Source organism: Lutjanus erythropterus, chromosome 10, assembly GCF_056507025.1.
Source record: "Lutjanus erythropterus isolate fLutEry1 chromosome 10, fLutEry1.hap2, whole genome shotgun sequence".
NCBI classification, from domain to species: Eukaryota; Metazoa; Chordata; class Actinopteri; order Lutjaniformes; family Lutjanidae; genus Lutjanus; species Lutjanus erythropterus.
The window spans coordinates 21,123,214-21,146,967 of NC_139326.1; the positions used below are offsets into that span (position 1 = coordinate 21,123,214).

The following is a 23,754-nucleotide window of genomic DNA, read 5'->3' on the forward strand; positions in this document are numbered from 1 at the left end:
TCAGCTTACTTCCTCTTTTGCTAATGAAATAATCGATATGGTTAAAGGACTTAGTTGTTTATGTTCCATTTACAGCTACAGTTACATTTTTGGGATATTCTTCTTTCCGCACTACCCCTTACTCCCAAGAGACAGTTTTTGCAGAAAAAAAAAAAAAAAAAAATCTGTCTGGTGGTGCAACTATTAAATTCTCTATTTCCTCAGTGACCGTTTCTGATTTGTGGTGTATAGTCTACACAATTTTTAAGTTACTGGTAATGTGACACATGTATTGGGTTCTTCATAGTTTTAGACTGCAGTGTTGTATATTTGGTAGTCTCATTACCATTTTTTTTTCTTTTACCTATATTTCTGTAACAACCACAGTCATTACTTCCATTTTCATTTCTTTTCAGTTCATTCTCACAGCATTCTGTTTATTGCCACAATGAGCCAGTTTCTCTGCAGGAATCATGAAAGTTTCATCTGAGAATCTGTATGGGAATCCTTTCTCCTAAGCAAACCAGTGGTTTTCTATTCTTCTGTAGCTAAACTACTATGGGTTTGGGGTTTTTTTCTTCTTTTTGATTTTTCCAGCACTACATTGGCTATATAAGCACTGCAGAGCAACTAACAAAACCAGTGTGCAACAATTTGTGACCCCCTTTGTGATACACTCAACAGCAACATTTTAAACAGCGAATATATCAAATGGCTGCCACAAACAGTCAGGTAGCAAAGCGTTCTCTTGGTGACAGTGGGATTAGTGCCGCAGGTTTTCTCTCAGGACCCGAGGAGTCGGGCCGCAGCTTGAGTAAGTGGATTACAGGCCTTTTTCTCATTTCAAAGGGTTGTGAACTCAGCAGAGGTCTTGCATGATGAAATCAAAGTGGCAGCTGAAATAGAAGGGAGAAAAACAACAAGAGTTTCTTGAAAGTCTCCTGGCATCGGCCAAGCAGCTAATGAGAGAGATGCAAAATCAATGATCTTTGCTTCGCCGTGTCACTGGCGTCTCCTTTCCAATGGCATGAATTCAGAGAGCGAACCCCAGAGCGAGGGCGAGGAGGAGGAGAGCATCATCTGGAGAACTGAAATAACTCACAATACCAAAACAGAATCCAAGTGGAAATCACGAGGAAACAACTAACAGCAACACACCTCTTTTTATAACTACCTTTTAAGTAACAAATGTGTGCCTAAGCTATGGCAGGAACACAGAGGGGAGTCGAGGTGGAGCCCATTCCATCGAATACCCTGTGGTAACTTTAGGGGATTATTTCCAAATCCTTTCAAATGAACTTTCCATCTCAGTGCCTCCTCCTCCATCTCAGCCATTCCAACTGTCCAACCATTTCTACATCACTTTCTGCACAAGCTCGTATGGAGCCAAGGCCAAAACAAATGGCTGTGAGAAATATGGTCAGCACACATCAGGAGTAAGGTGTTTGCACTGCAAAAATAAACTATTTGCTTTAACTTGAAAAAGTTAGCGTCCAGACTGCCTTCAGGTTTTATGTTGAATTAACATGAAAGGACAAGTTGAGGTAACATTCTGCATAAATTTTAAACTCTAATTAACATTAAATGTGCAAACTAAAACAATTTTTCTGTCCCAGAAGAGGAATTCCAAAGGACAGTGCAGCTGTAACGTTGTTGATGAAGCGAGTATTTCAGCTTAGCATGTTTCCTTAATCTCTTATGGCATTTTATGATAAATTACAGTAAATGTTGTATGAACAGACATTTTATAGTCAGTTTACTTAATGATTCGGAGTTAACTATTCTCAGTTTTACTGACTGACATGAGTTGCCTAAACAGTTATTTTATGCTTTAGCAAGTTAAAATTAAGGATCTACTTTACTTGGAAATTTTGAGGCAATCAGTTTCCCAACTTTTTCTAAGTAAACTATTACAGTTTACAGAGCCACAACTCACACCTTTGACCAGTTATACCATTTCTGATTTATTACAGTTTATTAATTATCAACTAATTCAACACTAAATCATCATCAAGACTTGCAGCGTTTTCATTATTGTGAAAACAAACAACCATGACTTATCTTAAAGTGTAAAAGAGACACACGGCAAGTTTTCACCATGTGTTTTTTTCACACTATGAAAAGAATAGTCTCAGAGGAGTTTTAACGTATAATGCTAGTGTGTATGCTGGGAAGTCAGCTAATATGCTGATCATGTTTCTTTAGAAATTTAAAGTCAAAAGACTTGTTTTTGAATTCTGAAGTGTTATGAAAATAAACATAAGAAATTTTAGGTTTAATTAACTTGAATAAATAAAACTTGTGTATTTACGTTAAAGCTACTACAAAGAACTTTCATATTGTGTTTATTTTGGAGGCCCTTGTGGATAAAAGTGGTAGTGTTTCCTGCATAATAACCTCAAAATATAACATTGAAAATAAAATTATGTCAAGAAAAACCCTCCTGCTTCTTTTTAACTGGCTTATGTACTTCTGACTGTAACTTTGTCTGGGAAAATGTAAACACAGGCTGTTTTATCTGATTTCATGGAGTCTGACCCTGTGGTAACCATTAAGAACAACTGGTCTTGTTTGCCAATGTAGGTCATATAGAGGCATCAGTATTAAATTAAATTTCATAACCAGTTAAAAACTCCTTGTAACAGCTTTGAGTTAACAAAACTTAAACTTTTTAACAAAAAAAAATTAGTTAATTCCACTAAATTACTGTATACTTTTTACAGTGCACTTCAGGGCCTGAGAAGGTGGAGTATGAAGAATACAGTGTAGGTTTTATCAAAATCAAAGTCAGGAATTTGTGGAAGTGTTGAACATAATGTGTATTATGTATATTCAGAAAATTGTTGGAAAGTAGTCAAATACAAAAACTTTTAACTCCTTACATATCTTGTTTACAAAGACTAAACAACATACATGTTCCAACCTCAAGTCCTTGGAGAACACAGCGAAACACTGAAGCTTTTTGGAGTTTTTTTGTTATGATTGAGGATTTTTTTTAAGTGAAACAAGTTCCAGCTGAATAGGTTCCATATAGGTTTTCCATTTACCTCTGCATGGAAAAAACAGCACCCTAGCTGATGCCAGAACTTAACTGAAAACACTGCAAGGAAAAGTAGGCCTAAGGTCAAATATTCCATGTTGCCAAATATCCCGAAGCGTAATAAGGAAGTCATGTAACTACATATGGCAACTTAAATTCCAGAAACAACTAACACTGTTGAATAAATGTAGTGGAAGGAAGGGAAAGAGAAAGAAAAAAGGAAGAGAGGATGAATTTTGTAAAAAATAAATTAATTAATTAATTAAAAAAAAATACTGTAAGGATTATTGCAGATTCCCTTACAACCAAGTCTACAGTGAACCTCCAGCGTTAGTGGTGAGGAGAGCTGCACCTTTGTAAACATTGTGCTGTGATATGCTTGGGGTGAAGGGGTGAAGTGATCTGCATGGGGTGAAGTGTGGGCCGTTTTGTTCAGAGGCCGAAGAAAGAAAGAAACAGAGCTTGGAAGTGAACTGAGCTCACTGAAGCAAAGTTGATGGCAGAGATACCTTACACACGCTCAAAGAGCTGGAACACAAACAGCCACAGTTTGTAAATTAAACCCAGAACCACCCCCACTAACACACACATAACACACACACACACACACACACACACACACACACACACACACACACACACACACACACCACTGTGTATGTGGAGAAAGACAGGACGGCTGCATGTTGTCAAAAATCATTTTTGTCACTGCTTCATACATTTATTTTGAATAAAACTTTGAGAAAAATCTACTTTATCCTTTAAAACCTCAAAAAAACTAACATTTGCCTTGTGAGCTCTGCACCAACAAACATAACCAAGCACTCTTTGTACACCATTTCTATTTTATGACACGCAGGCCAGATTTGTGAGATTTTTTGCACCTCATTCATCCATTCACACACGGTGCATTATTATAGCCTAATCAACGCACGCTGCGCTTTTTCTCCGTGCTGAAACTGCCTGAACAAATGCGAGAGGCAAAAGAGAAAGACAAGAAGAGGGAGGAGGAGGAGAAGGAGGGGAGAAGCGGCTGGGCTGCAGAGCTATTCTCCTGCTGGAAAGCTTCATGCACGGCAGACCACATACCAACACTGCAAGAAACTGACAAGGTATTTTATTTAGGAGCCACATTTATGGAGAGAATTTTGGGATTTTTCAGCACAGAGTTTTGGTTTACTGTAACTTTTTACTGTAATGTTTAACACTTAAAACATGAGAAATGAGAAATGTTTTTGTATCTTTTTGTAAGAAGTTTGAATACATTTTTTGTCATTTCTTGAGGTAAAAAGGGACTGATTTTTTATTTTTTTTAATTCAGGTATAAATGATAATTTAACAAAAAACATCCCTCTTCAGGGCCTGTCATGTGTTTTCTTCTTCTTTTCTTGCAGTGGAGGCTTGAGACCCAAGCGGCAGCAGATCGTTCCCACATGCTTCCCCGCCGCTCGGCTCTCCAGAGGTGTCAAGCCAGCCTGAAAGAATGAAGTGCCTCCCTATTGTGCTACCCAACTATTATGTGCTTAACATTTCCATGACAAAGATGCCACTCGACTTCTCCTCCATCCATTCAGCTGGAGGGCCCTTGTCCCCCCTCTAATAAAACATTTTGCAGCAAATCACTGATTTAAAGCCCCTGAAGCCGACCAAGGAGAGGGGTCGCATGATCTACAATATATAATGAAAATAATATTCATAACATTCCTGTAATTTTTTTTTTTTAGAAAACTGACACAACATGACTTGATAAATTATTTAAATACATTCCTAATTAAATGCATCTTGTATCTTGTAATTCCAGTCAATTAAATGAATGATCTATAATCAAATTTAACAACAGGTGAATTTTGAATGTGTTTAGTGCTGTTAAAGGTTTGTTTACATCAGTAATGTTTATAAAAAACTGGATTATTTATTTATTTTTCATCATTCTAAATTGAGTAAATAGCAAAAGTCCTGATTTTCACTCTATTACTAGAAATCTATACCAAAATAAAATATTTGTAAAGATGTATATTTACTTTTTTTTTTTTGTTAATACAGATTATGTCTTTAACATGCAGAGATTGTGAATTCTAATAGCTGAACACAGAGAGTGTTGGTGGTGGAGAGGGGGGAGAGGGTGTTTTGTTGATTTATGGTGCCAGTTGCTTTTGACAACAGACAGCTAAATCAAGACATTGCAGGTCATTAGGCTATCAGTCAACAGTGGAAGCTGGCCTGCATTTTAAATGAGCCCATACAGTTTACTGTAGGCTACAGCAGTGACAGAAATAGAAGTGAATAGTAAAATACCATAATTATGTCACACACGCTTCAATACAAAAATGCTCCTTTATATGAGTGAATTTGTTTTCACAAGCAACAGGATTTGTATATAGTATAGACTATTATGAACTAAGAAAAATCCCTTAATCACTACTGTAAAAGCAAACTAAGGAGCGCAGTCAACATGTTGCATTTTAAAACAGTCTGTTATGGATCAAAAGCTGCTTTGACCATTAAGTGGCTTATTATCATACACATCTGACTGTTTTAGTAACTAAAAATAGGTGTGTAAAGGAGACTCAGAAAGGATTCAGATACTAATTAGATTTACATATTTTTTGTTAAATAGCCCCCGTAATTAGTACTGTAAAGGATAACTATGGAGCACAGCCAACATACAGTACTTTGAATCATTCTATTATGCATCAAAATAAGTTGCTTTTACCTTAACGTGGCTCATTTCATGCACATCTGACCTAAGTTTTTTTTTTGCAAAGTTTAACAGGCTTTTCAGAACTAATAATTAGTTTGTGTAAAGTTAAGATTCACTCAGTAATCAGATTTACATATTTTTCGTTAAATATTATTACTGAAAAGGCTAAATAAAGAGCATAGCAAACATGTATCACCTTTACTCTCAAAGTAGCTTTCATGCACATCTTAAGTGTGTGTGTAAAGACTCATACAGATTTACATCATTTTCTTGCCTAAATTAATTAGATACATACAAACTGATGCAATTTAAAGAGGGGACAGGATCATCTGAGAAAATGTTAAAAGAGTGCATAAACTGATGCTTTTCTATTAGTATAACAGTTTTAGCACATATTACCACTATCTTAGATTGTAATAACTAATCCAACATTTATTTTCCACCATGCTTATTATAGCAAAACAGCTGTTCATATTGTTTACAAAACCAAAACCAACTGAGCGACAAAACATGTATTATTACAGGTTTCAAACTCGTTCAGACCTTTTAATATCTGTCTGAAATAAGGTGGTGATGTGGCAAAATCAACAAAGTAACCCAGTCAGGAATGAAATCTTCAAGTTTCCTTTATGCCTTCTATAAAAGTATATCAATAAGGCAATCATACAGTGGATTTAGACATTTCTCTCTCTAGGGTACACAGTGAATAAATCATCTCATAGCCTCAAACATAGAGGATTCTCTGAAAAAAAATCTATATAGGCTATACACATATATACAATGCACATTATCTTTGAAGACAATACAGTCAAAATAACTTCCCTTTAAAGCTGGAATTCTCAGTCTTTTATTCACATGATGAACATTTGGATGTAACTAGTAGGTGGCATGTAATAAATTACTGTTTCACTTTAACTCCTTGTCTATTTACAAGTCCATAGATTCCAGCATTAAATACTTGTAAATCAGATAACCTGGTGCCAAATAAATGGCAACAGTGTCATATAAAAATAGTTCATATCTTTTTTTAAAAAAACAAAAAGATTGGCAGTGCACAGCATGTACTGATTTAACGTTGCATTGTTACCAAAACAAGCCAACCATGTCTCTATTGTGATGAGTTTACTATCAGAGTCTGTGACTGAGAGAATCTAATTTAGCTTATCAGATAAGCAAAGCATTTGGAGAGGCGAGAAGTGGTGTGGTTTGATAAGAGAGCAGCTCAGGCAGTTTCAAAATATTTTTCTGGTCTCATTTGCATAGAAAATATCCTGATGTGTGAGATCCTTCAGCATTTAAAACTCTTAAAAGGGACAGTTCACCTCAAAATCAGAAAGAGATATTTTTCCTCTTACCCAGAGTGTTATTCATTCATCTTGACAGTTTAGTTGTAAGCTGCTGAGTTTTGAAGATATTGGGCGTACAGATGTCTGCCTTCTCTCCAGTGTAATGGAACTAGACGGCATTCTTCTTGTGCTTCTCAAAGGGCATAAAACATAAATTCATAAAAAACTCACCAACAATGTCTCTTCCAGAAATTGTGACCCGGCTACTCAAGATAATCCACACTCCTTATTGTAAGCAGTTTCATGTAGGGACTACTTTTTTCTAGCAAAAAGAGAGCAGGTCTGACAGATTCTACTGCAGAAAGTAGTTCCTACATTAAACTGCTCACAACAAGCTCTGAGGATTATCTTGAGTAACCAGGTCATGATTTCTAGAAAGAGACATTGCTGGGTTTTTCAAATGCCATCTAGTTCCATTATATTATTTTTAGGTAGAGAATTTTACGTTGTTTTAGCCATGGATTCTTCCTTTACAACTACCTCCAAGCTTTCATGATGATTTTAGTTTTAAGTGTTCCTGTTATAAACATAATTCCTTTCAATCATCACTTATGCCCAACTAGAAGTGCGTGGAGGTGGCTGCATCTGCAGAGATTCTGCACTCTGCCTGTACTTACTTATTATTCTCATTCTACTGTGCTTAGGATGCTTTACCAACCCAAAAACTTGTTATTTGAAGGCCTGGCATCTCTCTGGTGTGTTTACCAACACCTCAGACTGACTCTACCTTTGAATAAATGATGATAATGAAGGCAGATTTCCAAAGAACTCGGCAACTCCACAAAACTATCTAGATGGATAGAGAGCTCTACAGGTAAGGATAAAAATATGTAATTTTAATTTTGAGGTGAACTGTCCCTTTAAATCAAACAAACAAGGCCTGCGCCAGATCACCCTCTCCTTTAAGTCTCTGAGGGTCTAACCTTTCACAATAAGAGCAGGTCAATGAGTGACAAAAGTTTAGATTGCCTTTTATCCGGACAATAGTCGGGGCAGATTATGAACCCGGGGACTAAATGAGGGGCAATAGAGCCAAAATGGATGCCAACAGGGTCAAAACACAGTGGGCTGCTAAGACAGAGGCGTCTCCTCGGCCCACCTGCACCCTTTCCAACTCTATTTCGGTGTAGTCTTCGTCATCTGGATCCGGGCCGTAGTCGCCACTGCCCTCGTCCGTGACCGGAGAATCGAAGCAGAGCGCCTTCATGCTGTTCTTGACAAACTCACAGATGGCCCTCTCCGTCCCGTCACACATACATGTGTCCAGCTGCTGACCCTTTGGGATTTTACGCATGTTGGCGATCACATTCCTGCAGGCGTTGGTGCAGATCGCCCCGCTGAAAAGTTTCCCGCAGTGGTTCAGGTAGTCGTGCATGGCGGAGCTGCACTGCTGGTCCCTCTCGCACTGGCGCCGAGCCTCCGTGCAGCCGGTGCTGGTAGTCCTGGGCAGGCACGGCTCGATGGCCCGCTTGGTGCCGGTGCACACCGGGTCGTGTGCGCAGCTGCAGTCCTCCAGCGCCGGGCCGGCTTTGGTGAGGTTGAGCTGGACGAGAGAGGAAATGCAGTGGCTCGGACACTTCTTCCTCTCCCCGGTCAGTACCGGGCCACAGGCGCGGGTGTAGTGGTCGTACGCGTAATTGCACTCGGGCTCGGCTTGGCAGTTCATGATGGCTTGCCAGCAGATCAGCCGCCGACCGTGGGACGGCGAGGCCACGGAGAAGCAGCCAAAAAACAAAAGCAAAACGCAGCCGAGAGGCCAAACAGCCCTGCAGACGCTCCGTGCCAGTGCGCAGGAGCTTGCCATCGTTCAGGCTGCAAGAAAAGCTCACAGCAGAGTCATATGTGAAACTTCCATGGAGAGCGTCTTCACTGGAGAGTCAGATTTATTCCGAGGCAGATGGTGTGTGAGAGGCCCGTGTGTGGGCGTTCAACAGGCTGGCACTGCGCGGTGTAATCCCGGCTCCAAAAACCCGTCAGCGCTGATCCATCTGAGCCGGAGTCTTCAGCGAACCTCCCGCTATCCATACATGATAAAACACAAACTCGCAGGAGCAAAGAGAGACGCCAGAGGAAAACTTCTCCACAAGTTTCGGAGAGTTTCTGCAGCGGCTCATTCCATCGCAGCGATCCCCTCTCTGCTAGCGGATCTCCACCAGAAAGCGAAGCCGGACGAGTCCCGAGAGCCGTGTGGAGTACCGCGCTGGGTCATTTAGCAGTCCTTGTGCGCACGGGAGTGCAAACAAATAGTGCATGGAGAAAAACAACAACCCTTGTGGGTCGCGAAGTGGTCCTCTACTCTCTCCCCTTTGAGCATTTGTCTTTCTGCTCCTTAGCCCCCTCTAAACACATTAGCGAGGTGCTCCTCATTGGTTGGCCACTTGTTGTGGGTTTTACGTAGCGATGGGCGGGAGTTCTGGGTGGGAGGAAGATGATGGTCTTGAGAAATACTCCAAGGTGAGGTGGGATCAACGTGCAGATTTAGTGGAGAAAGCATTTCCCATATCTTGCATAACATTATTTCACTCAGGTGTAACAATTCAAACTATGCGATGGTGGTGTTTATCCAGCTGTTGTATCCGTTTCTTGTTGGTATCGTTCCTGTTGTTTGTTTTGGATGTTAACTTATTTTTGATTGTTTTCGACCCGTCAAGGATAAGCGGCTACGAACAATGGATGGATTTTTTTTTTTTTTTGCTGCCCCCGTGGCTGCTGTGATACTACAGATTTCCCCGTTGTGGGATTAATAAAGGATTCTTTTTTTTTATCTTATTTAACTTAATGGACTTATTTCATAAACATTTTCATGCTCACAGAACCTTTTAAGGGAAAAAACAAGGTTACCATAAAAATATATTGTTGATATTTGTCAAATTACCATATTTGGGTCATAATTTTAAGTTACACTACAATCCCATTACTTTTTGCCTTATGATAGGTGGGATAATAAAGGCTACAGGTTTATTTAAATGGCTTATGACGTGTCTCATGTATATATTTTTTTTATTTGAAGAGTTGGATAAAGTGTTGCTCTTCCATTCACAGAAAAATGTGTTAGGGAGTTGATTTCACATAGATGATCAATCTTCCCTGTTTATTATCATAGAAATTCAATATCAGAAATACTTTACTTGATCCCTGGAGGGAAAATGTGCTACGTTACAGTTGCTCCCATTCAATAATAGAAATACACAGAGCAATAAGACAAACAGAAACAGCAAAAAAAGGGAAAATGTGTAAAAAATACGTATACAATATACACAACTGTACACATAAGCAATGTAAACAAACAAAGCTGGAGGTAAGGAGGTATATAAATAAGTGTCTTAAGACACACACACACACACACACACACACACACACACACACACACACACACACACACACACTATTATCTTGGCATTTTTTTGTCTTCGACAGAAAACACGGGGAGATAGAGGGGGGGCAGCAATCTATAGAGGTTCCCAGCCAGAAACTGGGGCCATCACAATCACAGTATGTGGTGTATGCGTTTCAGCCACAATGACACCCTAATTAACACCTTTTTTTATACAGTATATATCCTGTAGATAACTGATAATGACACTGACTGCACTACTGTATAATAATAAATTGTACTCCACAACTTCATGCCTGCAGTGCTAATGATCTGAGCAGCATCCTCACTGATAATTTAATCATCCACATCCTATTAACTCTTCCTCAGCAGAGCAGTTGAGTACAAATTAATTGTGCAGTAACAGGGCACTCAGTGAACATCATTTAATATAATCACTCATTAAGGCTAACCTCCCTCATATTATTGTACTACATCATACGCTGTCAAATGTTAAGCCGGTGAATCAGAGCACAGGCACTTTTCTCTGCAGTGTCTTGCCTTAACATGTGATCTGATATTAATCCTGCCTGGAGGAGTCATACTGATGTCCGTTAAACCTGAGTGACTTCAACCCATCATCACCCTGTGATTTTAAGTGGACTGCAGGAGTTTTTGAAATTGAGTAAGCACTTTTTTTAGCTTTGCCAACTTTTTCTCAAACTGCTTTGCATCAGTTAGTGATTTTTTTCATCTCGGTATTAACTAATCAACAGATAAATAACATGAAATGTTGCATTGGACAGTAGTTAATTAATGTGTGCAGACAGAAAGGGAAGCCACAGCAATCTTGTTAAATGGGGATATCTGAGGCAAAATTGGCTGGGCAATATGACTCTCTGCGATAACAATTTTCTTGATGATGAGACAAAAAACTGAAAAATATTTTTGGTTGGTTAGGTGGTGAAAATGGTTTGTTATTGTCTATATTATCTCCTTTTGTCGTCATAATCTTCTTGAACTTCTTTGTTGTACATCTGATCTTTTGTAACCAAACCACTTCCACATTACTAAAGTCGCTTCCCTTTTTGGAACTAACTCTTCCATTGTGGACCTAGCAGTGATGCTACTTTCACTTTCAGCCACACCTGTTGTTGCTGCTATAACAGTATGACATCACTATATCAACAAGCCAGAATATTGCAATATTGGTGTATAAAATGTCAGAAAATCATGAGTGAAGTGTGAAGTGCCAGCCATACTGTACTGAAATGTGTTTGTTTTGTTTGATCAAATGCCAAAAAACTCAAAGTTATTCACATTACTGTTAAAGAAAACCAACAAATCTTCCTGTTTGAGATGCTGAAATCAGTGATGTTTTTGCAATTCTTCTTTAAAAAATTATCGAAATTATTCATTCTGTCAACCCTACAATTAATCTCATATGAACGTCCACATTCATGGAGACATGTTGAACTTAAGGTCTATATACAATTGCCGATCCTAATCAGTGTTTCCAATGTTAATCTGTCACAATGAAAACACAATAAATATAATATGAAAAAACAAAATCACAGACCTGGTTGCTGCAGAGGAAAGTCAAAATTTTGACTCTTGAAGCAGCCCTGAATGTATTGTAACGTATGTTTTTATTTTTCTGATACTTTTTCTTTGACTGACCATCAAAAAGGTCTGCAAAAATCTAAATACCTTGTTTGTTTTAGAAACAGCTTTGACTTTACAGCTTTTTTTTTCAAGAGATTAGATATCTGCCCGGACATCATCATCAAAATGACACAAGTGTGTGTGTGTGTGTGTGTGTGTGTGTGTGTGTGTGAGTAAAATGATAGCCCACATGTTGACACATGAGCGAGAGGAGGCAGTTCAGTTCTTGAGGCTTGATGTGGATGAGGGAGTCAGGGAAGGAGAGCAGTGAGGGCACAAAGGCTGTTTGTGTTTCAAACAGCATTCTGATCTCAGGAATGTACCTTTAGGCCACAGCCGTGAGCTTCCCACTGCAAACAATGCACTCAATGTCAGTTACGGCTGGCTAGCGCAGACACTGCTGGCGCTACTCCAAGGTCCTAACTCGTCGAAAATGATGGATACAGGGAACTCAATACCTCAGGAGTCCTCTCCTGCTTCCCTCCAGCACAAAGAATGGAAACACTGTGTGCTGCTTCAACAAAAGATCCCCAAACACCACCATCTTCATTGTTTCAAGTGCTTTTAGCGCAACTGTAATATGAAACAGAGGCAACACCATTCAAGTGAAGCATTCATTCATTCATCATTTTATAATAGTGTTAATAAAGCAGCAGAGTGCATAATAATTTGCATATTTTTAAAAACGGATTAAGTCAAGACTTCTAGGACAAAATGCCTCTTTAAAAACTCATCAGCCACATAAAAAAATCTTTCAGCCTAAACACTCACAGGTGGAAAAAAAAGCTGATCAAACCATCCAACACTTTTGTGTTTGCCAACAGCTGTACGTTTAAACCAGATGTGCCGCACTGAGAGCAGAGTGTCGTTACTTTGAGGGCTCAATTAAACTTCAGTTCTTGCCGCAACAGTCCAATTAAGGGACAAACATAATGATATTAAAACCATCCCCTGCTGGTGTTCAGAACACTGAGAGCTTTCCAGGTTCAGTAACAGTTTGTGAAGAACATCGTACCAGGATATTAAGTCCAGTCGACCGGAATATGGCCCAAGCATTGCCAATAGGTGTTATGTAATCTATCCAATGTTTTGTTAAACATTTTGTTAATTTTACGTTTCACAGTTTCATTTTTGCACAAACAATGACAAGCTTTTAAAATGTGTTTGTAAAATTGATGTGTGAAAATCCTCATATGAACTAGCCAATCCATTCAAAACACTATCTTGCACTTGCACTCCCTTTTTAAATTACATTTTGGTATTTTACTTGATGAAGGTCTGAGGACAAAAATGTTAACTAAAGCTATTACAAGTAATTTACAGGATTGTTTGGTTTTTTCACAACCAGAGTTTATGATCTGACACATCTGTCCATATCCGCTTTTTTGGTGTGACCTCAATGAAACTTGAACTGAGCCAGAACAAAAAGTTGATGTGAAAACACTGCAGACTACTGATTGCCATGTGACATGGGATGTCCTGCACAAGTCCAGCATTTTTATATGGTTGAGCTACCATCAATCAATTTTTAAAGTCATTCAGTTATGTCAGCCTGCAAAATCAAGCTGGGGTCAATTGACGAAGTGCAGATGAATCAAGAGCACTATCCCTTCATATCTGCTGTTCTAAAAGCACAGTGCAGTGGAGCAGAGGAAAAGGAAAAAATCTGGTAGTTGAAATACAGCTTTGAAGTAAGGTTTGAAATCAAGATTATGGTTTCCAATTCTTAATCATTTCTCTACAAGAAAACCACATTAATGACATTAAAGACATTTCTGATGCCCTATTTTGCATATTCTGAAAATTTTGATTCCACATTTTTAAAATTTTTAACTCAAGAATAATCACAGGACTCTTGTTGTTGAAGTGTAAAGAGAGTTGCATATGTTGTGAGGATTTCATCAATAAGTGAGTGTGCAGAATCCCAGCAGAGCTGGTCAGCGGCCGTGGGCCTACACTGCACCGTCTGGAAAAGGAAATATCAGGATACAGGAAATGAGTTGGCAGGAACTATCCATTCAAATTGCTTCCTCTTTGAGATTTCAGAGAAGCGATAATGGCAAGTGATAAGTTATTTGGAACAGAACCAAAAAAGATTAAGGATTCATTTCCTTCCGCGTGTCTGCCTATTAACTTGCCTCTGTTTCGTCCGTCCTCTTCCAGGGATTTGTGTTGATTTGTTCAGTTTGGAATTGTGACGCACAAGTGATTACAACTGTACAGACAATGACAGAAAGCCATAAATAAAACCCTATTTTTTACCATTTCTAGAGTGCTTTAGCTGCAATACATGAATCCCTAGAAATATGGGACACTACTAAGGGGAAAATCCCCTGCAGTACTGAACAACAAAACAACACAACTGTTCCTTTTTTACAACAATGAAAAACATTGATATAACGCAGCTTTCAGGGAATAAACACAAAAACCAGTGATACAAATCCATGGTTTTAGGGAGTAAGAGAATCAAACTTCCTCTCCTGTTGTACTTAAAAGTAACCATACAGAGTGTTTGGATCCCCACTTCAAAATCCTGCTAAATGGGTAAAATGTTAAATGAAGTGTTATGGGCCGCATGTTCCTTTAATCAGTAAGATTAAAGTCATCCATCATGTCAAAGAGGCACTGATCCTGCTGACCCTTTTAGCACAGTCCACTGCACTGTAATTTCTACAGGATCCAACATGATCTGATCTACATGTTTGATTCACCATCAAAAGAGGAAACAAACTCTGACAAAACAGTCATCACAAGTTTGGCCAGTTTGGTCGGGAGCAGCCAGTCATAGTTTGTTTGTCAGTAATTTGCTCTTAGTAAAACCTAATAAACGGTACCATTTTATCCAGAAAACTGATCACTGAAATAACTTCTGGATCAATATAACAATTCAACAACTTACAAAAGTTTTACTTAAAACTACGAAATATATGAATGTGGTATAGAAGAAAAAACAGGAGTCAATATTTCAGCAATAAGATGAAAGAATATTTTGGGGTGCCCTAAAAAAATTATATTAAAAAGTAATGGGGGTTTGTGTTATTTCAAATCTTATGTAATTCTGTAGTTGATTAATTGTCGATTATTCTCTTGATGAATCAATCAGTAGTTGTTTGCCAATAAATTGTCAGAAAATAGTGAAAAATATTTATCAATGTTTCCCAAAGCCCAAAGGTGAAGTCCTCCAATGTCTTGTTTTGCCCACAACCCAAAAATATTCAAGCGCCCACCTTAAGAGGTACTCATCTCTGTCCTCATGGTAAACTAACAGTCCATTTTGGGGTGGAGCATGTGCCTTAAGAGCAACAATTACAACCAGGTAACTTGTGCAGTGTTTACCCTGACAGACCTCTATGAATCTTTACACACCACATATCACATGAGCAGCTGTTGCAACACATGCTGCTCAGCCATCAGCCCGTATGAGAAGCTGTTTAGACAGACCCGAAGGCCTTTCATATCACTGCACACAAACACCAGCACATATGGACCAACCAATAAAGGCCTAACCCCCCCGACAAAGACATATGACCTTAATCTCCCAAACATGGAACGCAGCAAGGAAGAATTTAACAATATAAAAACACAACAAAGCAAACATACTCATAATCACTTTGACCACAAGTGCTCAGCATTCCTGATCTGCTGCTGATGAAAGGCTCAGCTTCATTATAGAGGGTGACAGAGACTTATGACAGTCCACTGTTAATTAATGCAAACTAGGCAAAGTGGAAAGTTTCTTTTTGGCTACTTTGTCAGACAATTTACAAGAACCTGAAGTGGTTTAGTCATTTTCCTGACTAATGGCATATTAATGGTATGCCTGGGTACCATATGAAATATTTCAATACTGCTGCCAATGCAGTATCCAAATATAAACATATATTCTACAAAAGGCTTTTCCCATTAAACAAAATTCATTTCACAACTTTTCTGTGTGTTAATGTCGCCTTAATAGAACTTTGCCTAAATAAAATAAAAAAGTAGGTAAATTCTTATTTACATCTAGAACTATCTCATAAATAAAATAATTAAGCAAGAATAAAGATATGATAAAACATTTAACTTAAAATTCTTGGCAACTTTCTTGAAACTTGATAGTATTGGTACTGCAAAAGTTTTAGTTTTTTTAAAACTCAGCCCTACATGATATTTTTTTTTCCTGTGTTTTCATGTGATGTTAGGTATGTCTTTACGGCAGCCCCGGTAACCCACAAATTTTGTTCATACTAGATGATTTGGCAGGTCATGATTTAGGCTAAAATTCAGTGCCCTTGCAAGAAGTTTTGCCTTAGATTTAACAAGGCAGAACATAAGGGTTTGGAGGTTGGAGCGTTGGGTGTGCATGTAGCACAACTGACTTCATGTAGGTGACCAGCATTTGTTTCCTTTCACAGACCCACAATTAAAGTTAGCTCCATTATCTGGTCAAAATTTCTGTTCATCCAATACATATGGTACTTACCTGCCATCATCAACTTTACTTTATTAGCATGCTAACACACTAAACTAAGATGGTGAGCATCATAAACAATTTAAATGCTAAACATCAGCATGTTTACATTGTGATTGTGAGCACGCTAAGGCTTACACCACTGTACCAAAGTAACGGAAACTGTTATTATTCCATAAACTCGAGCCTCCAATAACAGGAAGCAGAAAAAAGTTGTAAACACAACTCTTACATATCATCACCTTTTAAGCTCATATGGCAAAACAGTTGCTTATTTATACATCCAGCACTTATGAAACTACATTAGCATTCATTTGTTTTCTGACCACATGATGAATGTAAGTACAATAGTCATTCTCTTTTCACTCTGGTTTTTGGTTTTCATGCTGGAAACATCTTGCTTCTTTAATCGTGTATCAGCAGTTTAATGCTGTTTTAGCGCTTTTTGACTAAAAACAGCATCCTGATGAGATTGGTGAGTGTCACATTGTTTTCCACTGTCATTTCATACATCATTATAAAGAGATTTACTCAGCTTGCTGCAACTGCTTTATTTGCCAAACCCCAACCATGACAATACTTTATTTGCATAAATCATTCCCTAACTTTAACCACATTGTAGTTGCTCTGCCCTGATACTGTAGAAAGTCTTAAACATCTTGGTATTAGATGTTTTTAAAAAAAAAGACCTTAAAGGACCAGTGTGTTGGATGTAAGGTGACCTCCATGAAGAAAGACCTGCAACCTCTGTGGCTCCATAAATGGCTCATGCTAAGCTAAAGAAAACACAGCAATTCTCATTTTCAGGTTATTACACACTAATGAAATCATACTTATCAATATTCTTGTCTGGCAGCAGGGCTCTTTTATGATTTTGTAATTGAAGAGACTATATTAGAAATGAATAAAAGAAGCACACTTTACTGGACTTGTCTGTGTATCTGTGACATTTATACTACACAGCCTTTGAGTATACAGTTGATAGGATATGTAAACAACAGAGCACACAGCAGAATACCATCTCTCCACTGCTTTCAAACTTGTGTCCCAGAACCCCCTGCGGTCTTCTGGCAGGCCTCCAAACCTCGAGTACCAATTTAAGAGATTAGACCCAGAAAAAGCACACAAGACCAAGACAAATGGCCCCCACTAGATCTACCCCGGCCAACCTCTCGCATCACAGTCTGCTATAGAGACGTCAAGTAGTGCGGCAGGGAATGTGAAACCCTAGCATGCTCCCCCATTTGGCACGTTCCTGAGGCTCCGACGCAGTTATGAGGCCACTTCATAGGAGTGTAAACTGTGTATTTAAAAAGCCGTCATTGTGGGACTAACATTGGCCCTGGTGTAGGTTGTTAGAATAACTGAATGACACAATGGTTTCTTTTCTAAATAAACAGATGTGGGTAGGCTGTTAAAACCTTCATTTTTTTTTCTCTTCCTCTTCGTCTCCTTCTCCCCTCCTCCACCCCATCTGTAAGTGGCCTCACACACACACATATATACACACACTCTCACTACTTCACTCTCTCTCTTCCTCCCTCCGTCCACATGTCTAAGAAAGGCAAAGGGCCGGCTTCCTCCCGCAGCTGTTCACTACAGACGGGCCTCTATTCCAGCTTCCACAGTGAAGTGATATCGGTCGTCCGCCGGGGCTGATTAATTGCGTGTCATTCTTAACTCCTCCAAGACCACTGCCCCTCTGCAGCCCCCCCGAAGCACCCCCTCTCCTCCTCCTGCTCCTCCTCCTCCCACGCTGCACATGGAGGAAATGAACTCACCACAATCCTGCTGGCACTGGACTCCTATCAAATCTAATTCTCAATGAAAGATCACTGTGGTATTTCAAAAAGACTGAGGCCGGTCCAAATAATAATAACTCATAAGATCTGTGGATAGCTAATGAAAAGCAGCTTAACTCACAATTAAAGTAATAATATGTGACCTATTTTTCACTTCTGTCTATTCACTGAAGCTTCAATATTTTCCCCATTTCGTTGATTTAAAAAAGATATCCAATCATCTTATATCAGAAAGAAATGTGCTTCATGTTATTAAAGGAAACAGTTGTGGCTCGTTTGTAATAAACAAATAACTACCTCAATAGTTAACAAAAACCACAAGTTGCCACAGAATTCAAATGTTATTAATATAAATTCCAAGGAATTAATTTCCCAGTCTGTTTGATTTAAGGCGATCTCCAAGGACAACAAAAACACCATGGCAAGAACAACTTCCTACCAAGATAAGGCAAAAACTGTTGCCACCTAAAGAATAGAACCTGTGTCCAAAAAGAAGCTGCAGCTCAAGGTTGGATCACAAAGCTTCTGAAAGGGATGCAACAACGTAAATGTACAGCACTCATGTTGGCTTAACAGTAAAGTAAACCGTAATTAGTAACACAGTAAACCACCATCCTGCAGAAATATGTTGTCACCGCTGTCAGAAAAAATCCATACCGTTGCAGCCTTAGTCTGGAGTTTCCTTCATACCTCAAGAACCATTAAGATTGGTCAAATTAAGAAACCATGCCTCCCAAAGTTACCTTTATAAACAACTATTTATACATGAGGGAAACGTAACCCGACCAAATCAAATTTTCTCTTACCTTAATGACTAAATGTTGTTAATTAATGTCGCCTACCTGGCAAGTCACAAAAATGTTGTTAGTGGCAACATATTTAGTTTCTATTCCCCACCAAAATAGGCAATCTTGCAATACTCTATCCACTCTTAGTGTTTACAGCATTATTCTGTTTTTTTAATGGTTACTACCTTTAGGCACTGGCACTAATACAGACCCAAAACGCTTTTGTTGCCTAAATTTAACCACAGACAGGAGTCTGGAGGCAAGCCCTGGATTCTGGTGTCACAGTCCTGCAGTTTGTATGACTGCCATCCACCCCCGACCACCTCCCTGCGACTCCAGCGTGGTACATAAATGTAGTGTTTCATTCACTCAGAGAAATGTTGTCTCTGAACATAATCCAGACAGCGATTGCATTTCACCACAATATGATTATGAAAACAATTTAGTATTGTACAAACATAATTTCTAGGAGACAGGCAGAATTAAGAGAAACTAATGGGAAAGAATTGATCATTTCAGACATCATCATAGCCTGTGTCAACACTACGACAACAAAAACAGACAAAGACACTTGCTGGACAGGCAAAAAGGCAAAATTGTGATTTGGAACTCAGGTCTATATACAGTAAATTAAATGGACTTGCTTCACTTGATTTTGATACAACACTCACTTTCTGTTTTCAATCAACTGGTTTCCAACCTCTAAAAACCGTGGGTGTGTACACACAAAGCTTGCATTTGAACAATAAGCAATATCCAGTTCTAGTTTGAAAGCTATGGTCTCGGTTGTGGGGACATTTTGTGGGAGTACAACAGAGAAACTTTAAATAAGAAACTGGTTTCTTCAGTGGAATAAGACAAAAACCTTCTGAGGTTATTCTGTTTTGGAATTTTGGGTAGAAATTTAGCTATAAAAGAAAAACACACATGATGACCTTGAGTACTACTGCAAATATGATCAAGATAAGTAAATTTATTTATGAAACTTAAGCTGATGTGTGTTTTAAAACATTTCAGCCACTATTGCCAATGTCCCCAGCAAAGTAGTGCAGGAGTGCATTCCCAGCTGGTTCAGCTATGCTGATAAGGCAGAGCGGCTGCCTGGTGACCAAATAAAAAGCACATGTCTAACATAGCACCAGAGATGCATCAATCCTCCATGAACTCTTGACTCCGAGGGGATTACTGTGGATAAGAATGATGTGACCAATCCACATGTTGCGTACTTTGAAGAAACCCAGGCGCCATTTTGAAGTGTCAGCTTTCAGAAAGTATTTTTCAAATACATGCCCTTTGACAGTTTTAGTGTCTTAATGTTGATTGTATTTACTTTTTAAGATGGAGTCCCTTCCTTAGGGGCACTTTTTGTGTTCTAATATAGGATAGTATTGTTACTGTATGCATGCACATAATGAATCAATTTATCTGTGTCTAAATTGTATGTAAGCTTCAGTTACTGTGAAACCACATTTGTAGAATATAGATGTTTTTAAAATTACAACAATAATAATAATAATGATGTGCTCCTCCTGTCTGTAAAATTGTGTCCTCACTGTCATCCATTTGCACAGAGCAGGCTTCTAAAGGACGATCAATACACTTTTGGTTGCATAGTTTTTGCCATGGTCACTGCCAAGCTGAGTTGTGGTTATCTGAAGGGAGTCATAGCAACACAACAACAGTATCAAAAAGCAGTAAAACATGAACACTAAACATGTAAAGACAAGAAGTGCTAAGAAAAAAAAACATCCTGAGGACAAGGATTCCCTGCCTTCACCTTTAGCTTCCTTCCTATGGATGCCAATCACCTTGGCCTCAGGCTACTTGGTGTTTCAATGAAGACAACGAATCAAAGTGACTGACAAGTGTGTTGGCGAGAGCTGAGGGAGGAGGAGATCAGGATTAGGAATACACGTCATTGAACCAAAGGGCAAAAAGTTGATCTGAGCCAGAATCTCCAGTACAAGTTAGTGTTCACTAACGGGTCATATATCAGATTCTGAAAAAACTTTAACAAATATCGTCAGGTCTAAAATCTTAACTGAACCAGTCAAATAGAGGCCTGAAGCCACAAGTGATGTTTTTAATGTGCCACATGCTTCTCCAAATCATTTCTCAAGGTTAACAGAAGCTTGCAAGACAATAATTCAGAAGAATATTAAGTTTAAAGAATATTAAGCAGCAGCAGCAAGACGGCAGCGTCCTGTTCAGATTTTGTCAGAACCATCTGTTAGTATTAGTCACTTAAAATTCATTCTCTAAATGTTTCTTTATCACCTTCATGTTAAATGTATATCTGCTTCCTCCTTGCTGCTGTTCACGTTCATTAGGCTGTGTTATATTATTATTATGTTATATCACAGCCATGTATGAGGAAGAAAATGGTTTCAACTAACATTGAGGACTGCTGTTACAGTCTAGAAATCATTTAAATTATTTTCCTTATCCAACACTGATGCAAAAATTAATTTGCCAGCGATTAGCTTAATCATTTTGAGTGAAATTCTTAAGTGAAAATATTGACCATTTCATGAAAAGGTTGACACATTCATTAACTTAATGTGTCACAGCAGTCCTTATGAATTTGATGTTTTTCTTATCAAGCATCTGATGAATAGGGTCTATAACAATAAATGATAATGATAATGATAAAACTCTTACAATTTGATGCCTCTCTGTCTACAGAATGTCCATCTTAGACTCATTAGAAAAGCCAAATAAAAAAAAAACATAACAACATCTCACTATCAGAATTTTGCAGGGAGGATATTATGATATTTTTTAAAGACATCATGTAAAATTCCTTCCACAAAATGTAATGTTCTTGGCAAACAGAGGTTTAAACTGATGCATTTGGTCCGCTCACATGTGTGTCAGTCTGGTATTGCCAATGTCTGAAATTACCACATTAAATAATTTCACAACCACAAGTTCATCATAATAATTGCACAATAAATTTTCCATGATAAGACCCACACAAAACCAAAACATCATGATGACTCTGTCTGACTTTTAGAGCACATTTTTTTTATGCTCTCAGGATTCACTCATAGTTTTATCCTTTTTTTGCAAGAAGACGGGCATTGCTAACATTTTCCTCATGAGTAAGGATCCAAACTGGCAAATGTTAAACAAAAGCCATCCTGGTGCTGATGTTTTGCCACAAAATACCCCATCAGTGTCTGCTTTCAGCTGATAACAGCAAGCCAATAACTCTAGTGGGGCCCCAGATGGTTTTGGACAGATTCATCACAACTAACACCCCGGGTCAGCCGCAGGTAATCCATCAGGGCGCTGAGCTAATTCAGCAGTGTCAGGTAGGAGCAAAATAAGTCTGCACAACTTTTTTTTTTCCTCTGCTCGGTTTACATCAAGGTTACGACTCCATTGACACAATTTATGGCTTCTTCCACATGTGCAGCTCTGAGTGCATCGTTACGCAGGTTGCACTCTGATATAACACTAAATCTGTAATACTCTCACCTTGAAGGTTTCTGTGGAAGTGTACAGTGTTCACAGGAGTTTATACACACTCACACACGCACAAAGGATGACCTGATTCTCCTACATCCATTAACTCCTCTCACTCAGTGACTGTGTGGTATGATGTGGTGTTCAACTCAAATCACAGCAGCTACTGACAAAAGAAACCCAGTCACTGGCCTCATTACTCAGCACTCAACATGGCAGCTCACAGCAACTGCTAACACACAAATCACACAGCAAGACCATTACCAAGAATAAGGCATCAGTCCAAACCAAAAAAAAAGAGGACGTCAATAAAACAAACAAAACTACCAAGAGGAAACATTTTCTTAGGAGTCCATCTTCACATAAACATAACATAAACATAACATGTGGGAGTTTCTACCAAACATCTGTAGGCTGAGAAAATGAATGACTTCATTTCCCACATTGGATCGCTTCGAGATTCTCATTAGAATCGTTGCTACGATGGTTTATGTTTGTTTGGTTTATGTTGTATAAACAAGCAATAAGTCAAGTGGAATTCACAGCTAATTTAACACTGATCCACAGGAAAGGGAAGCTCAGGATGGTGATGCATGAAGCTTAGTTATTACAAATATTTATTGGCCAAGTCATTCATATATCATAGTTATTTAGCTGCAATCAGCATTTCTCAAGTCTCCAAAAGTCTGATTGCAGTTTCTGTGTGCCTTACTACCCACACCAAAAAGGTTCTGGGGTTTTTTGTTTATCTGTTAGTTAGCAGAATTGGCTAAATAAAAACAATTCAAGTAAATTTAGTGGAAACTTCAACCAGGGGCCAAGGAAATTTTGGCTAATATATTAGGGTAATTACATGAATATAATCCATCATCGTTTGGTTCTTTTGGGTGATTTTTCTGGGCAATTTTTGTCATGTTATTTTGCTAATTTAACGGCCTGCAGAGTGAGAGCCTCTAATCAGAGAGAAACTCTCATTCAGCTGCACAGTACGCACCCACTGAGCCGGCAGGCGAGTGAGAGGAAAACAAGCCTGTAGAGCCAGAATATTATTTGTTTTTCTGTCACGTTTGAATGAAGTGTGTTTTGGGATGAGTTAACAAGGCAATTATAAGCTCATCTTAGTTTTGTAAAGGAGAGCAAAGTGCTCAGAGGGTGGTTAAATTTTTCTGTTTAAAAAGGAAAATAGGTGTAAGACTATT

At 38.6% G+C, this 23,754-nt stretch overlaps 1 protein-coding gene and 1 long non-coding RNA gene across 2 annotated transcripts in view; both read right to left on the minus strand.

Annotated features, from left to right (window-relative positions):
- Positions 1-333: 333 nt before the first annotated feature.
- The window catches only part of LOC146320401 (uncharacterized), a 79,553-nt gene continuing 56,132 nt past the window's right edge, over positions 334-23,754 (minus strand). Inside the window, exon 3 of the long non-coding RNA XR_014771503.1 lies at positions 334-875. This is a non-coding gene — a long non-coding RNA (uncharacterized LOC146320401). The remainder of the gene's footprint in view (positions 876-23,754) is intronic.
- Positions 7,589-9,424, minus strand: gas1a (growth arrest-specific 1a). The gene has a single exon (XM_084728639.1). The coding sequence runs from the start codon at positions 8,868-8,870 to the stop codon at positions 8,079-8,081; it is 792 nt and encodes a 263-aa protein (XP_084584765.1). The 5' UTR covers positions 8,871-9,424; the 3' UTR covers positions 7,589-8,078.

What these genes read in the sequence shown, in the direction of transcription:
- gas1a (XM_084728639.1), bottom strand. Translation starts at nt 8,870, where the DNA reads ATGGCAAGCTCCTGCGCACTGGCACGGAGCGTCTGCAGGGCTGTTTGG.